This window comes from Clarias gariepinus, chromosome 24 (assembly GCF_024256425.1).
Source record: "Clarias gariepinus isolate MV-2021 ecotype Netherlands chromosome 24, CGAR_prim_01v2, whole genome shotgun sequence".
NCBI classification, from domain to species: domain Eukaryota; kingdom Metazoa; phylum Chordata; class Actinopteri; order Siluriformes; family Clariidae; genus Clarias; species Clarias gariepinus.
In genome coordinates this window covers 16,551,591-16,569,204 of record NC_071123.1, presented here as the reverse complement: position 1 = coordinate 16,569,204, position 17,614 = coordinate 16,551,591, and the positions used below count along the sequence as shown (strand labels likewise).

Here is a 17,614-nt window from a genome sequence, read left to right as displayed (position 1 = left end):
GCTAAGGGAGTGGGAAATACTGTAAATACTGTATTTGTGTCATTCTTAAAACTTTTGGCCACAGTATCTATATACAGTCATGTGTAAAAGCTAGTATTCCCTTTTTTAATTATGTTTTTTTTTATGCAACATCATATACTGTATGTCTTAGATGTTGTAGTTTTTTCCCCAACTGTTTTCCAATGACTGTCCTTTATGCTTGTGTACGAGCTGCGAATCACCACCGGACAGAGTCGATTCTTGTCGAACCGAAAAATGGCCTCGACTCCACAAGTTCCGATTCATTCAATCCTCTAATCGGCTCATTTCGGTAGTGATTCGCAGCTTGTGCACATGTGGACACATTTTTGACTAAAAACAAGCTTAATATTTATTCCTTTAATACAGTTTTGTTTGATACACGTTCCTGCAGTGGTCCTCTAAATTAGAAAAAGCTGTGTAATGAAAACACTTTATGTAATCACATAAAAACAATCACAGCTGTAAAACTACAATGGGCACAATGGTACTTTCAAACTGAATTAATGAATGAATAAACACGCTGTCTGTGGTGTTTTCTGAGTCCACACAATGATAGATAAAATCAGGTCATGCCTCATGTTTAGAACTAGGGACAAAATTATTGTAAATTAATCATTTATGACAGAAAAAATGGTCATAATTGTACAGTTTGCTACAAAACGTCCCCGGCGTTTCCCTGCAGTTAGCATCCTGCTACACTCCACCCTCTCCACCTCAGCATCCATGTTTTTCGCATCCAAGTGTGTGTGTGTGTATGAGGGAGTGTGTGAGGGTGTAGGGAGTGGCAGCGACAGAGAGCTCGCATGCCGGCGGATACGCGAGTGTGTCTCATTCAGAGGAAAACGCGACGCTGCTCTCGGGCGGTTTCCGTTAGGACTTTATAACGGCTGGACTTGACGAGGTAAACGCCATTTCTATATTTTTGTTGCTTTGCTGTAACGGTTGCGGCGCGTGACAGGGCCGCGCGAGCGAACACGCCGCATAGCCAAAACAATAGAGCACAGTTTCGTCTGCGGCGCGCGCACGTTTATAAACTTTCACAAACATTATTTTGGGGGTTTTATTATTATTTTGTCTTCGTCTTATCCTCCTAAAGATATATTGTAGATGCTGATTAATTAAAGCCCAGAAGCGCTTTAAGAGAATGAGCTCTACCTCTATCTTTTTGTCTATCGCGCTTTTATTAATATTTTTATTATTATTTTGTAAAATAAATTATTAGTTTCAGTATTAGCTGATCATATGTATATCTCATATATATACACGTCCAGGAATTTTACATGATGTCTAATGTTTAAGGCTCTGGTGTGCCACATCTTATGTGAAGATGATGTATTTAGCATAGCCTTCAGGGACTGTCTCAGTCCTCTCCACCAGGGGGCATCGATATGACCAATGCACGGTATGATTACTGTTCTGTCTCATATCGCGGTTATCGATATATCGCCATACAAATACTGTGCAATGATACAATACAATCAAAAGTCATGCCAATAAAGTAAAATATGAAATAAACAGACATTAAACCTCACTTGACCTTAATTTATGATTTCTTTTGGCACTGGCTGCTTTTAAAACAAAACTGAAAGTGACTCCCTTTTCTTTTCGCTAACATTCTTGGGACCCATGGTGCTATGTCTTCACTAAATCTTGCACAAAATGTCATAAAACTCTCAAAAATATGTAAACTTAGTTCCCTTGGTTTTGAATAGCTCATGGACGTTCTGTATCCGCAACATAGCTGCCATTATTATAAGTAACATTATAAAAATTAGCGCGTGAAAAGCCTCAGATTTGCCTTTTTCCCTAAACTCTGAGCGAAGAAGTCTTAAACCCACTCATTACACACTCTTACACCAGTCTCAAAACACTGCAAGCGCTAAATAATTGAAAATCATGTGCGTCAGAAGCCCCGCCTCATCTTGCGCGCTCACTGTCAAGTTGAGTTTTGAGACTTTGGAGGTGGTAAAACGTCACCATTTCTTTATAATCCTAAATATGGTACATACTGTACAATTTACACATTTGACAGATAACCGAGATATGTGTAAAATGTTAAACGCTTGTATTCGAAGTTTTGTATTGCTTGAATGCTGCTTTAGGTTTTTAAGTAAGAAAAATGATGTTATAAGGAGCAGGCTATGTTTAATTTAATGTTAAAATTTAAACTTATTTTGAAGGTTTAAAATATAACATCAAATTGGGATATTTATAAAATCATGATACTTATAGAATTTTAATCGAATTGGTGCTTAGGTATTGTGATAGTAACTGGTGATTTAATTCCAACTGTTTATGGGATTAATAATTAAAATACATTTTCACAAAGATACAGAATAAACAAAGGACATCACACAAGGTGACTGCTAACTTTTGTAAACCATCAATTTAAAAAATATTTTATTGCAGTGTTTTTTTTTTCGTCCTTCTTTGAGACAGTTACAGATTGAATCATCTCCTGTTTTTCCCTGTTTTTCTGCTGTTAATTTTGGGGTGTTTTTATATTCAAAGTCTGTTTCATTTTGATCATTGAGAACACAATCATCCTGTGCGTGGGAACTGTGGCCAAGTCCACATGAAGAGGTGGTCTTGGTCACAGTACTGCCTGTAGCGCAGGGGTAGCTCAGTGGTTAAGGTATTGGACTATGGATCACAAGGTCCCAGGTTCAAACTTTACCACCACTGTTGGACTTTAGAGTTAGGCCCTTAACTCCTCAGATGTATAATGAGATAACAATGTAAGTTGCTCTGGATAAGGGTGTCTGCCAAATGCTGTAAAGATGTATTTGGGCATGGATCGAAACAAATATAAAATCTGTATGGCACTTATCAATCTCATCTCCATATCAGATTAAGTAGGAAGGTACACAAAAGCATAGCTCGACATTTTCCTCCAAATATCAATAACATTAGGCACAGCGTACAAAAAAATGTCTATAAAAATGCACATTGTTTTATGATAGTATTTGACAGCCTGAGTCAAATACCTTATGTGTGTCAACATAATAAAACATTCTGATTATGCTATTTAATAGATCAATTAGAAGACAACAGCAACAATTGCATCTTTACCATCACTGCTTATGTCTTTCCTTCTTGGCATTGTGTTAACACACACCTAAAAGATCCAGATCAGCAAATTGCCAAAACCTCCGAAGTGCTGATGATCGATTAATCAAGAGCAGCACCTGGCTACAACTTACCTTCTTATATTCTGTAGTAGGAGTAAGGGGGTAGTATTGCCATACAGTATTGCCTTTTTTTTGGCCCTCATTTTTGTTAAATAAATATATTCTATGGAGGTTCTATACGGAGTTCATTGTTTTGTAAAAGTTGGTGATTTTTTTGTTCTTTTTTATTCTCAGGAACCGTTTCTTTTTCATATAGTTTTGTTTGGGTTTTACATTATGAAAGTGTATCTTTGGATAGAACTTTTTTTTTTGTGATTTGCACAAAAATCACAGTACAGTTTTTTTTTTTTTCAGTACAACCACTGTACTTTTTTTTTCACTAAATGTACATATAAGATAGATATAAGGTTGTAAATTACTTCTGTAACTGTCTGATCAGATCACACTTCTTATTAGTCCTACAGATAAAATGGAGAAAGAGCGACCCGCGTTCTGAACATTTAGTGCCTCCTGGAATCCCCACCCACCTTTCAAGCGGACACCATGAACATGCTGAAGTCGAGCGGCCTTAAGATCCCTGGCAGGGGTCCGAAACACTCGAGCCCGGTGGGACGAACCACCACGGGGTCACCGTCCTCCCCTGCAACTCAGAAAGACAGTAAGTCACCATGTAGTCCCTAATCTCTCCCCACCAGTGCATAACACGCAGGAAGTCATGAAGCCTTCCTCTACAGTTTGCCATGATTCAGCTGTTTGTTTTTTTTTAGTGATGAATTGTAGCAGGGGATTTCACGGAGTCAGGTTCAGGAATGAGCTCTCGACTCGTTGTTTTTTTCCATCACAGTGATTTCTAAAAGAGAGAGAGTATGAACTGAGTAGTAATCTCTAGGGCTGAGAACTACATTGTGTGACACAGAAGGGCGTCATGGTTTAGCTCCATTGTGGAATGCTTTGAGCGGGAAAAGGAAACGCAGGAAGTGAAGTCTCGATATGTAAACAGCAAGCAGCCTTTAACTGCACACGCTTTATAAAGTAAAAAGTCTCGTGGTTCGCTGTTTATTATGTCATGCTATGGTGGAAACACTGTCATAAACGGCTCGTATTATTACTAAAATCGGTGCAAATATTCCCAGAACATAAGTAAAAAGTTAAAATAAGTAAAATTTGTAGCAGCTTGCCTTTTTGTTGGATTTTATAGTCTTTGTCTTTTTATCCAGCAGATAGAATTATGTGCTTATGTCTCCAAGGAGCAAGGACTTGTCCAAAATATGACATCTGGTCTCATGATGTCTTTTGAAATTAAACACAGGGCTGGAGATGAAACTGTAAAAAAGTGATCATTGGAATTTTTGAATTGGCAAAAAATTCATATAAATGTGAATTGTTGGCATGGTGAGGTTTTCCATGAGGACTTGTTTATTTAGGCTTTTTTTTATAAGGAGATATAAAAGTAAAGACAGGTATAAGGTTGTACAATATGTAATCCTCTTTCAGTGCACTGCAAAAAATGACATCTTAGCAAGTAAAATGTCCTTGGATCTAGCCAAACCTGTCTGTATCATAAAATAACAAAACAAATATAAGATTATTAACCTTTTTTCCAGTCAAATGTAATCTGGGAAAAAAAAATGCAAGCAAATTGTCTAGTTTACTGGGAAATACTTTCAACGAATTCTTTCCATAAATAAATTCCAAAAAATTAGCAAAATGATGTGCCCGTGTAACTAAACCGTTTTAGCTTGCACTTTAAATTTAGTTACTAGAAATGCACTTAATAATCTTACATTTGCTTTGTTGTGACCTATTCTAAGAAAGTTAGGGTTAGGTTTGCTTAGATTCAGGAATCTTCTCATTTGCTAAGATGTAATTTTCTGTTCGCACTGTAATCATACAGACACATGGAGTTATTGGAAGATGATCAACTACATGGTGGTCGCAGTGTTTCTGCTTTCCACGTGTAACTTTATTAAGTGGATGCATTTTCAGGTGTTTCAGGAAAACTTTAGCAAAGATTAGCATTACAAAAGACGACTCACAGATTCCATTCAGATTGTCTACAGACTCTTGGAAACAGCCTTTCGGCTGATCAGATTGTCCTCATTAGCTGGAATATTTCTAATTGCACTTGTTTGACAGATGTGGTGTTCCGTGAGGGGTGTTTTGGATTTGGGAACGGCCGCTGTATAAATTACATTAACTCACAGACCTTGACTTGATTTTTAGATACGACTTTTCATCAAAACCACATCACAGTGAACAAGGTTTTATTTTTTATTTTTAAAAAGGAAAGGAAATGCTTGTATATGGCAAGTGAGGGCAGGGCTAGCTGTCGGAGAGCCAGGCGTAATTACAACACAGTTCGCCAAACGTCACATTAGACAATGAGACAGCGAACCAGAGTGTATTTTGGTTCTCAGTGTATGTGTGTAATGAGTATCATTACCATATAAACACTTTGCTTTGGAGACAAGGCTAAGTGCAGTCATAGGTCTGCGCTTAATGTGCCAGTAAGATAGATATTAATATTAAATTGACCTGACTTTCTGATTCCAGGCATTGAATATATTAATAGTCAAGATCAAAAAGTTGAAGTCGATTTTTTTTTACTTGGCTAGAATAAACATGGAAAAGCGAAATGAAGTCTGGTTGGTGTTTTCCTGTAGGAAAGACAGCTAGTGGATTGAGCTTTGACTTGTTGAAATTTAACTAACCGTGGCTAGAAATGAAGCCAAGACAATCGGCAAGTGATCGAGAGCCATGGTCAAGGGGACGTAGAATTGTGGGGAACCTGTACAAAAAGGAGAAATACCGGAAGCAGTGAAACAACTTTGTTGTTAATGATGTTACAACAGCTATAAACACCTCTCTTGTTTTTTCTCTCCAGAGTTGGTGAAGGTCATCCAAGGTTCAGACACTGGAGACTTAAAAAAAAAAAAAAATTAATAAACTAAATTTCTAACTTAAATTATAAACTTTTAAAACCGAACCATCCAGCATACAATTCCCTGTCTCAATAACTTTGGTCAGTTACATTCTTGACTTCGCACCTGGGAGTTGTCTATTATAATTAAGCAATATCACACTCGAGGCTGTGCGTTGTGTTGTGCTGAATATCAGCGCAGCTGTGACGTGACGTGCGACTGTGATATTGCTTTTATACAACAGTTCTACAAACACCATTTATTCTCAACAGACAATGATTTGTTTTAACCATTTAGCATTCTGTCAGTTATTGGGGAAACTAGCATTGAGCTGATAATTGACAATTAGCATCTGACAGTTAGTCTAATTACCAGGGTAAAAGTAGTTTAAAATTTTTCGTTACTGTTTAGCTAAAAGGTGAGGAGAAGAAATCATTAATGTGGCAGACAATTCTAAGAAACTTACGAAATTGATACTGTATATTTCCATGTATTCCACTTTAGAAAATCTGCTCACTTCTGGGGTTTTAGGGTTGAATGTCAAATAGCATAAAATGGAAAGCTAGTGCTTTATATAGGTTGTTAGAATAAGTTGGATTGCCTTGTTACAAAGACCAAGTAGTGCCCTTCTTCAGGGGTTAGTGATGGATTTGGGATTCAGCCTTGTGTTAAAAGCTAGTTAGCTTTGTCGCTCTTGTTAGCCGTGAACAAAAGAATACGGATTCTTGCTGAAAGTGCTTTTGTGACTGATTTTGATTGTGGGTTTTGGCAGGAAGGTGCTCTCTCCACTTTCAAGTACTGCAGAGTGATACATATAGTTAAACATCTCAGTACTGTTATGCTCTATTATCAGCACACATGAAATGCCTCTAGTCAAATCAGATCACTTAGTCGGAACTAACTGTTGTATTATTGAAAATAATAAACACCTTCTGACCCCTCAGAATTGAGAATTTAGCACCACTGGGACATAGCATTACTGGGGTACTGAGATTTTCGGAATTGAATTCGTTTTTGATAATCAGCCGATACTCTGAGCTCTTATCTCCGCATTAAATCATTATTTATTGGTTTTCAGGAAAAAAAAGTCAGGTTTGACAAGGTTTGTTTGGTGATGAATCGAATTAGCATCCTGTACTCATTTCGGGGTTTTCCAGCAGATGTTACAGCTGCTACATTGACTCAACCGTTCCAGTTAGGGATGTTGTACAGTAAATGATCATAAAGGATCGTACAGTCGAAAAGGAACATGCTATACAAACATGATGATGAATATCCAAGTATCTAGAGATCTAAGTATCTAGCAACCATGAAGGATGGGCTGCTATGAGACTCCCGTGTGTGTGTGTATATATATGTGTGTGTGTGTTGGTGTGAGAGGCTGAGCTGAGGTCATTGTGCCTGTCTGTCCTGCTGAATGTTTCGATTCAGTCAGAAGGAGGGGATGACTGCCACAATAGTGCCTCTTCTCCTCCTTTGGCCCCAGAGTGTGTGCATTCAAGTGTGTGTGTGTGTGTGTGTCCTTCCCGATTTCCCGTTACCCCAGCAACTTAGCCAGAGGGGCAAAGATGTCTTGGGCCTTCAGCTCTTTCGGCGCCTCGGCCCACGACTTCCGGCGTGAGTATTGCTGCTAACGACAAGCTTTACCGCAAGATGATCTGAATACACCCTCTGACAAACCCACATCCACCTGTAGGGTAGTTTTCTTGACTTAAGAATATTGAGGATTTTAAAGCTGTTACTGTTTTTAATAAGCTGTTTTCTAATTCCTGTATTTTGAGTCTTATTATTATTACAATTACAACTGAACATTAGAACTTGACCACTGAGTAATGAAAGAAGATGGCCTCGTCTAATGAATGACATATCTTTTACGTCATACAGATGGCCGGGTGTGAGTGTGTTCATCACCTACAAAGGTCTAGTGGACTTCAGGTCTTAATTGGTCAGAGCTGTTTTGGTGGCAAAAGATGGGAGACCTACACTACTCGATGTTAGGCAGTTTGTTACGATGTTATGGCTGATCGTTGTGCGTGCGAGAGAGATAAAAAGATATGAATATGAATCCATCTGGGAGATGGCCTAATTATTCCTTCATGAAGATTAGTCGAAAATGGATGGCTAAAAAACTGACACACACCAAGACCTAGGAATCTAACGGTTCAGTCAGATATTTAACAATAAAGCTCTGAACTGTAACCTCTTGAAACCTGAATGTCCACATACAAGGACATGGAATTTCTCCTAGTTACTTTGTCTTTATGTTTGTGTAAACTTTACATATTAGGACCATATTTTGCTAAAGTTATTTTTGTTTGAAAAAAAAAACAGTAAGAAGTACTCCTCCGAGTGGCGCAGTGGGAAAGTGCTCGTAGCTGTAAACTCTCGCAGCCGGAGGTCTAGTGAGAGCTGATTGGCTGAGCTCTATCAGAGGGGAGGGATAAGAGGTACTTCGTGCTCCCACATTAATCATGGCTCTACACCCACTCAGGAGCGTCTGTGAGCTCACGCAAGAGGAAGGAGCAGATAGTGCTGTCCTCCGAGTGTGGTACTGTATGCCGCCCCCAGCGGTGTGTGAGTGAGCAGTTCGAAAAGATGCAGTCGGCGGGCGTCACATGTTTCAGAGGAAACACGTGATAGTCTTCGGCCCTCCCAGCTTAGTGTTGGTAGTAGTAGCTTAATGTGGGAGCCCCCTAGTGACGGGGAGGATTAGAGTAGAGTCAGATAGTAAAGTCAGAGGCTGAAGAGATCAAATCATGCATAACTTAAGCACACTATAACCGAAAAAAAAGGATATATTAATTCTAAGGTATCAACATGACAATACTATTTTAAAATAATAGAAATTAGAGTCTCGTTCTCGGACACTTCTTCCACAGGATAAATAGAGTGTGATATCTATTGTACACGTTTCTGGACGTGACCTACAGGATCTCCGCAGAAGGGCATTGGTGGCTCAGTGGTAGGTTTCTCGCCTACCATGTGGAAGGCCCAGGTTCAATTTCCAGCCAATGCCCAAACCCCAGCCACAGCCCAGATGCAGTGCCAGTCCCAAGCCCGGGTAAAATGATAAGGTTATGTACGGCGTGAAACCTGTGCCAAGATCAGTTTGTCCGCTGTGACAACAAGAACTAAACATAATCCTTTATTACAAGCAGTCATCACTAAATGAAGAACTCCCCAACCCTCACTCAAAGCTACAGTGCTAACCACTGGTCTCAGATGTCAAATAATTTACGTAAAATTTTAAAGCTAATGCACTGGGAGGTTTATTTTTCCTTGGAAGTATTTGGTTTTGTGCTTTTTTATATTTTCCAATAACCTTCGTTTGGCTGCTCCTGTCAAGGGATCAGCCGACCATCTGATCCGCAAACAACATGACACAGGTTTTACCCCGGTTACCCTTCCTGACCCAACCCTCCCATTTATCCAGGCTTGAGACCAACACTCCATGCAGTGGCTAGGTAGGACGTCTCACAACCCAAGACGCCGGGGCTCAAAGCAGGATCCCTGGATCCACAAATCAACAACCTAGAAATAGAGGGGAAATGCTAGTGTTTTTGTAGTGATTACTCATTTGTAATATTTGGCTCAAATTGGTGTTTGATTCACCCTTAAGCTTAAATTATGTTTTGCTGAATAAGCGACCATGGCGTGTCTTGCTACGCTGTCTTTTTTTTTTGTTTGGTAGGAGTCTGAATGCCCGTGTTTAAACGGTCCAAATGACCCGTCCAAATGCAGGTGATGATGAGCGAAATCTAACCACATTACTGTTTCCCACCAGTGAGCATGAAACATGCTATCTCACCGATGCTAGCGCTAATTTGCTTATATCTTGACTTCATGCTTGACCATGTTTGCCATTTGAACATATGGAAGCAATTGGCTTAAATACCTAAACCCCCTCTTCCCTTTCTCTTTAACTGGGTTTTGCAAGACCACAAGCTGCACAAAACAGCCGCATGTGTCAAAGGCTGGAGCTGATAATCTGTGAATTACGGTAAAACACCCACTGATTTGGGGAAAGCAATGTAGTGCTGAGTGCGGCATGAAGACTGCCGTGACCTGGAGGACAAGATACGAGCCAACTCTCTAATCCTGTGCAATGAATGAGATGTGTGGGGAGTGTGCGGTTGGCAGCCGTTTCAGCGTAAATACTGGAAATATCTTACAGCTGAATAAACCAATGTCAAAAAATATTAGAGTATATTATGAACAGAGAGGCCTTACTATGGAAATCAGTTATACTTGTATAAATTGCTGTGAGTTTTATACACTAGCCTAAAGTTTTATAATTAAGGAAATGTATTGTGTCCTCTAAGAAAAAAACAACAACACATATTTGTATTGTGCAATTGATTGATTTATTGATCGAGTAATTAAACGTCTCTTTCCAGATGTTCCTCACAAACAGCCCGCGCCTGCCCCGAGCAGCAGTGCATCAGACAAGTCGAGCTCAAAAGCTTCTGAGGTGGGCGACGAAGTGCCGAGTGACTTTGCGCTGGGTGAGCGCGTATGGGTGAATGGTGTGAAGCCGGGTCGTGTGGCTTATCTTGGTGAGACCCAGTTTGCCCCAGGTCAGTGGGCAGGAGTCGTTCTTGATGAACCAGTGGGCAAGAACGACGGCTCAGTGGGCGGCGTGCGCTACTTCGAGTGCTTGCCTCTCCAGGGTATCTTCACACGGCCCTCCAAGCTCACGCGCCAGCCCGCAGCGGAAGCTGGCGACGGCCACCCTGCAGACCCTCTTACTGGACCGAACTGCCAGACCGGCACCGGTTCCCAGCGGGTGGTCGTACCACTGCGAGAGGGAATACTGAACAGCGCTGCAAAGACCGGAAATGAGTCCGGTTCCAACATGTCCGACAGTGGCTCGGTGAAGAAAGGTGGAGAAAAGGATCTGCGAGTGGGAGACCGCGTGCTGGTAAGTCTGCTTTGACTTTCAATTTTGATGCAACGACTTCAAATCCTAGTTGAAGTTTACCCTATATGGACAAAAGAATTTGGCCAAACCTGTTAATTATTAATTTAGGTGTTTCAGTCAGGCACCTTATCCTCAGTAAAGGGCAATCTTAATGGTTCAGCATACCAAGACATCTTGGACAATGCTATGCTTCCAACTTTGTGGCAACAGGTCATGGAAGGTCCTTTTCCATTCCAACATGACTTTGTCCCAGTGTACAAAACTATAAAGACATGGTTTGATTACTAACGTGTGGAAAATCTTAACTGGCCCTAACACAGAACCCTGATCTCAATCCCCTTTGTGATGAACTGGAACAGAGATTACTAGCCAGTAGTGATGCCCGCTTTTATGAAATTATTTGGCCCGCCCCAGCCCGCCCCGCACCACTGTATCTACTTTTACAACCCGCCCTGCCCCACATCCGCGACCATTAAATAGACTTACTAGGCATTGTTATTGAAATTTAGCAGCTTGACCTTTTTTTTCGTTTAATGATGTAAATTCCCGACCTCAATTTCTTCCGCGTTTCGTCTTCAGTCTTCACTTTTATTTCTTTGTTTTTGTTGTGACTGGCAGCGGTAGCTGCTTGGCACTTTCGTGACTTGTCACGTGACGTAATCTTATTAAAGAACTTAATAAAATATGAAAATAGATATTCCCAAATATTTTATATGGGCTATAGGAATTGCACACAACATACATGGATTTTTTTATTTAACTTTGTTTTTAATGACCCGCCCCAACCCGTCCGGCAAATAAAGTGACAATTTCTTTACCTGCCCCAACCCGACCCGCGGGTAACCAGACGACCCGCGCATCACTACTAGCCAGGCCATCTCGTCCAACATCAGTGCCCGACATCATAAATGCTCTACAGATTGAATAGGCAAAGATTTCCACTGAAACACTCCAAAATATTGTGGATAGCCTCCCAAGAAAAGTGGAAGATGTTATAGCTGCAAAAGATGGACCAACTTCATATTGAAGTAAACGTATTTGCATTGCAGGTTTGGCCAAATACTTTTGTTCATATAGTGTACTGTATGTTTAAAGAAAAGATACTCTGACCTGCCCTAACCCTTCCCAGATTTTAAATATCTCTACATCCTTCCATCCTCTTATAGCCTTCATCGAGAGCTTGCTATTGGTCCACTTAATCTATGTCTTTATGCAAAGTCCATGGGTCAGCTGTCTCAGAAGGAAGCACGCAGCAGCCTTTCTATGCTGGTGTCATCTCTTGATTGGCTTTGGGTCAGATTGCTTTTCGTTTAGCACTGCGTTGGGAAAAAGCTTTCTAAGCAGTCAATAGCATTAACCAAATGGGATTACCACCAAGCATCCCCCTCCAGTGATCAGCTATCGATCAGCAGCTCTAACTGTTACTGTTTTCCATTAATAAGGGCATGGTGGAGGCGTTACGCACTGGTCAGCATCAGCCTAGATGGTTAAAGTTCAGAGAGTGGACTTAGCCATGAAGGGAAAGTGTGAGCGTTGTAGGTTGTGCAGCGTTAATCATTCCACAAATGGCATTCTATGATAAATACCCCAGTGTTTGTTTTTGGGCGAGTTTCCACGATTTTCTCCTTAATTAAGTCGTAGCAATTTCCCACCCGTCTTTCTGTTTGGGTACTCTCCTATCAAGTTAAAATCTACCACACAGGGAGGGCAAAGGCACTGTATGATACGACTGTCCAAGACCTAAAATGGAAAGGCAGAATGGAATAGAAAGATTTCACTACAATCAAAAGAGTAAAGATATGGTGTGTGGGTATGACAGCAGTAGTAGGAGTGAAACATGAAGTATTATATGTAATGATGTGTGTGTCACTAGCAGTGTTACTGCCTATGTTTCGAAGTGCAAATTAGACTTCTAGCTGCGAAGGGCTGCGGCACCACTCGCACTCTTTGGATGATAGGGCGAATATTTTACTGTTGCATCACTCTCGAGCCCAATTTTCAATATTATCAGTGGTCTGAGCCTGTCTGTACAACCCGGGGATGGTAAATTCTGAAATCCGATTGGTCTTCTGTACTTCTATTATGACACCTGGTCCATATACAGTAAATGTAGAGTAGAATAATGTATAATTGTTGATATTTGGAAGGAGTCTCTAGTGTCAGCTCTCAGAAGTAAAGTTAGGCTTTTTTTCTTCTTGACCTTGTGCTTTCTCTGTAACAAAAGAGGTTGGCGAAGAAACAATGGCATCTAGCTATTATAACAAAGGTATTAGATAGGGATGCACCGAAATTTCGGCCGCCGAAAATTTTCGGCCGAAATAGCATTATCGGTTTCGGCCGAAACGTAAGAAAGCGCCGAAAATAAAAGCCGAAATTGTCGCCACGCCTCTCCCATCCTCCCGTCTCGTTCGCGCTGTCATTACGCATCAAACACGGAGTATGTCGGCGGTTTGGAAGCACTTCAAAGTTTCAGATGAGGACAGCAAAGTTGCAATAATTTTAATTAATTTGTAGGTTTTTAATACAAACAAAAAGAAAATATTTTAAACATGTTTTTTAATGAAGCCATTTTCGGTTTCGGTATCGGTTTTCGGCCAAGTGCATCCAAAAATTTCGGTTTCGTTTTCGGCCCAGAATTTTCATTTCGGTGCATCCCTAGTATTAGAGTAATAGAGTGGGAATAAATTGATTCAATTACCCATCACAATTCTTTTGTATGGCAATTCATAAATCAACTATTTGTCTTTGAAATATTTTTTAACTTGCATTTAAGGCAGTAAAAATGACTAGGACCTTGGACTAGGAGGATCTTTAAACTGTTGTAAGATTGAATTATTTGCAAAATTAGTTTAGCATTGTAACATATAGTTACAATTCTAAACAAACTTTGCAAATAATTTGAGATATATAAAATGTATATATTTATAAAATTGTGTCACTAACAGAATGGCACCTAGGTATCGTGATATCCTATCATGTGGTCCCTGGCGATTCCCATCCCTAAAAGGAAATAACTTCTTTGTGGATCTACCACAACATTAATTGTTAAATCCATTGTAAGGTACTTACGCAAGAGTTTATTTCCAGGTTTATTTTTTTTTCAACTAGTAACTTACGCAATGTGTTATTACATAATTCACCCAGCTTGCTTTATTCTAGTTTATTATACAACTTTTTACTGATATCAACATGCCATTCGGTTTTGTCGATGCTTTTTCTTAATCTTCTCCATTGCAGCCGAATTGCGTCAGCGTGTTGATCAGAGATTTTCCTTTTGTGCTTTTAGTCTGTTTTCACACAGCCTTCAGGTCGCTGCTGGCTGTTTGTAATTAGACACCATCCAGGGAAAAGCTATTCATTTTCACTTTCTTTGTAAGAGTTTTACAGCTGAGTGCAAAACTTCACCTGCCCTTAGGACCAAAATAAGGGGTACTGTACAACTGATTAATGATGGACATTAAATATGTTTCTTATTTATTAAAAAGATTGCTTAGGTCAAACTGTGTAATTTTATAGTATAAATATTGAATAAAAAATTTGTATCTACCTTTATGAATGTCATGTTAAATCGCTTCTATTTAAAAAATAAATGTGTCTGGTACACCGAAACCTTGGCATACGAACTCAATTAGTTTAGAAGGCGGGTTCTTCAGGAAGAAATTTTTATTGCTATACAAATGTTCCCATAAGAAGTAATGTAAATGCAGATAGTCTATTTCAGCCACCCCCCAAAAACATATATATAATTTTACCAATTTCCAACACTGTAATGAAAATTTTGCATATAATTTTTTTTTTTTTAATTTTATTTTGTGAACTCGCTTTACTTGTCTTTTCATCGACGCAAACAATTTTTGTACGGCTCCCTGATGTACACGCAACTTAGCTGGTATTCCTTTCCATTTGTTTGTTCTCAAGGTGAAGACTTGTGAGGGAGGGCATTTGTCTCATATAAATATACTGTATAATATATATGGGGGTGCATATTTTTGCTTTTAGTTAAATATGTACAGTACATCATCCCTTGATAGTGATATTAACGATAAGATTTCTTTTAATGGCAAGTACTTTAAACCTTGACAAGCTGTAGTTTACATAAGGAACACGCACACACATATGAGGATGTGTATCTAATATTACCGTCGTCATGGCAACAAGATGTCTGGTTATGCTTCCAGCATGGCGGGTAGGGAAAGTGATTTAATATAACATTGGGATAACGGAGGCAACAGATTCTACAATGAGTAAAGCACATCAACGTGTATACGTACATTCTGTGTGGTCAACTGAACATAAAACCGAATTTTTGTTTCACAGCTGTCAGAGAGCAGACTTTTCTCTGCTGTATTCCCTGACGTTAGCTCCCAGGGAGGGATCTCGTATTACCATGACGGCGTTAAAGCACGTGAAGGACTCCTCAATGTCGTGTAACTCAGGAAAGCAAGCCTTTTGGTCAATATGCACAAAGATAGTGGTGTTCCTCGTAGTATCTCACATGGTAGAGGAATAAAAGTCATTGTATAATAGGATAATGTGTTTAGAGATTCCATTGGCAGTAAAATTTAAATATGTTTTTAAGAAACACTCAGACTTAACTTTATAATTGTCACTTTAACACATTAAACTATTATTGTACATATCAATGATGCACGCACGAACACACACGCGCACACACACACACACACACTCTCTTTCTCTCTGCTTTACACAGAAACACTGCTCTGTCGCAATTCTTTTCAAAGGTAAAGTGCAGGTTAATTTGTTTTATTTTTACTTTACAGCAGTGATTTCGTTAGTGTGTCACTCAATTGAGTGTGAAAAGAGTGGAGAAAGGGTAACTGTGTAAGACGAGAAGAGGGAGGGGATGCACACACAGCGCCTGCGCGCACAAACGGAAACACTTATCTGTCGGAATTAATTTTAACTTTTTTTAAAGGTAAATGGCAGGTTAATTTGTTTTATGTTTATTTTATATTTTTTGTTAATTATTTTTATATATTTATTTTTTGGGCAGTGGAACGAATAATTTAAGTTCCTTTTATTTCTTATGGGAAAATTGGTTTATGAGTGTTTTGAAATATGAGCCTGCTTCCAGAACAAATTATGCTCATAATCCGAGGTTTCATTGTATTATAAGTGAAAATATCTCAAATATAGTTACATTTATGTACAGTCTTAAACTTTATTGAAAGTCTACAGCAGATCGAATATAAATTATTAAACTTCAAAAAAAAAAAAAAGGTAAATTTTAAATTATTTTTTACTAAAATTGTAAACAAAAAAAATATTGTTCTATTGACAGATCATTTTACTAGTTTTAGGAATTTATTTTTTAAAAGAAGCAAAATTCTCTGCCAATAGAGCAAGAAATTTTCACTTTTTTTTACAATTTTAGTAACATTTGACTAGAAATAAGCGTAATAATCTTTACATTTGTTTTCTTGTAAACTTATTTGAATAAATTATAGACAGGTTTGGCTAGCTTCAAGAACATTTCATTCGCTAAGAGATTATTGTTTGCAGTGTTCCTGAAAGCTTTACTCTGACTGATACAATGCTGACACTGGGGACTCCTTCCTAAAGCGCTAAAGTCTGCTCAATAAAACATTATGTATGTTTTTCAGTACAGTTCTAAAGAGTGCCTATTTAACTTGCTGTGTTGTTGTTACCTAGTTAGGCCTACCAGCTCTTATGCTACATTTAGAACAAAAAGTCTTAATTTGCTATTTTCGACCTCTGACTAGAAAAAGCACAAAGGAAACATTTTAATTTTGTATTCCTGTTTTGAAACTTGTGACCGTCTGTTTATTCCATATTCATCATGTAATGTCAAATCAAAATGGCTGCTCATATTATTAAACAAAAAGTAAAGTGTCTGTGGGTGTGCTGTGATGTCTGGCACCATGAAGTGTGTGTTAGGTTGAGGTCTGGGGAATTTGGATCCCAGGTAAAAAACCCGTGAACTTGGGCTTTGGTTCCGCAACCATGGATTGACTAGAGACTTAAATCCCTATAATCCTGTCCCCAGTTACTGATATATAATTGATAATCAATGTCAATCAATTTACCTGACAGTGGTGTTGGAGTGCTTTTACATTAGTAGGCATGATCGAGTCGTACCGTGCCCAGGAACGATTGCTTTGTCCCCCCGTCCCGTGTTTACATTATAATTATATGCAACTTGCGTTTTTTCAATTCTCCCATACTGCAGGTGGCAGTATGCACCAAGTTAATTTAAAACACAAAGAGAAGAAGAGAACGAGAAAGGCAATCTTCACGCTACGTCTAATATCATTGATGTTTCAGAAATGACTTCATCAGCTATGGCTAAAAATGAGATTGGCGTGTGCTGCTCTCACACAGATTTTAAAAAACACAAATGGCCCTTAATGTTGTGGCTGATCAGTGTATATCACTTATCACAGTTAATGGCTTCACTTTGTGTTTTTTTTTTTTTTTTGTCCCTCATAAATTCGGCTTCTACAACTAGGAAATAGAGATTCCCATCCTGTAATGTGTAACACGGCCTCAATCAGTTTCACTCAAGTCATGGTAATTCCATTGGGGTTAAATATTGACATATTGTATATTGATCTTTCTATTGAAGTAGGTTCTCGAAA

At 39.0% G+C, this 17,614-nt stretch overlaps 1 protein-coding gene across 3 annotated transcripts in view; it reads left to right on the top strand.

The window, feature by feature from the left end:
- Positions 1–782: 782 nt before the first annotated feature.
- clip2 (CAP-GLY domain containing linker protein 2) overlaps positions 783–17,614 on the top strand; it is a 35,260-nt gene continuing 18,428 nt past the window's right edge. For all 3 annotated transcript variants that reach the window (XM_053485275.1, XM_053485274.1, XM_053485273.1), the window contains exons 1-3: positions 783–922; positions 3,609–3,810; positions 10,471–10,994. In XM_053485275.1, coding sequence (XP_053341250.1) covers positions 3,696–3,810; positions 10,471–10,994 — 639 coding nt within the window. In that variant the 5' untranslated portion in view covers positions 783–922; positions 3,609–3,695. The remainder of the gene's footprint in view (positions 923–3,608; positions 3,811–10,470; positions 10,995–17,614) is intronic.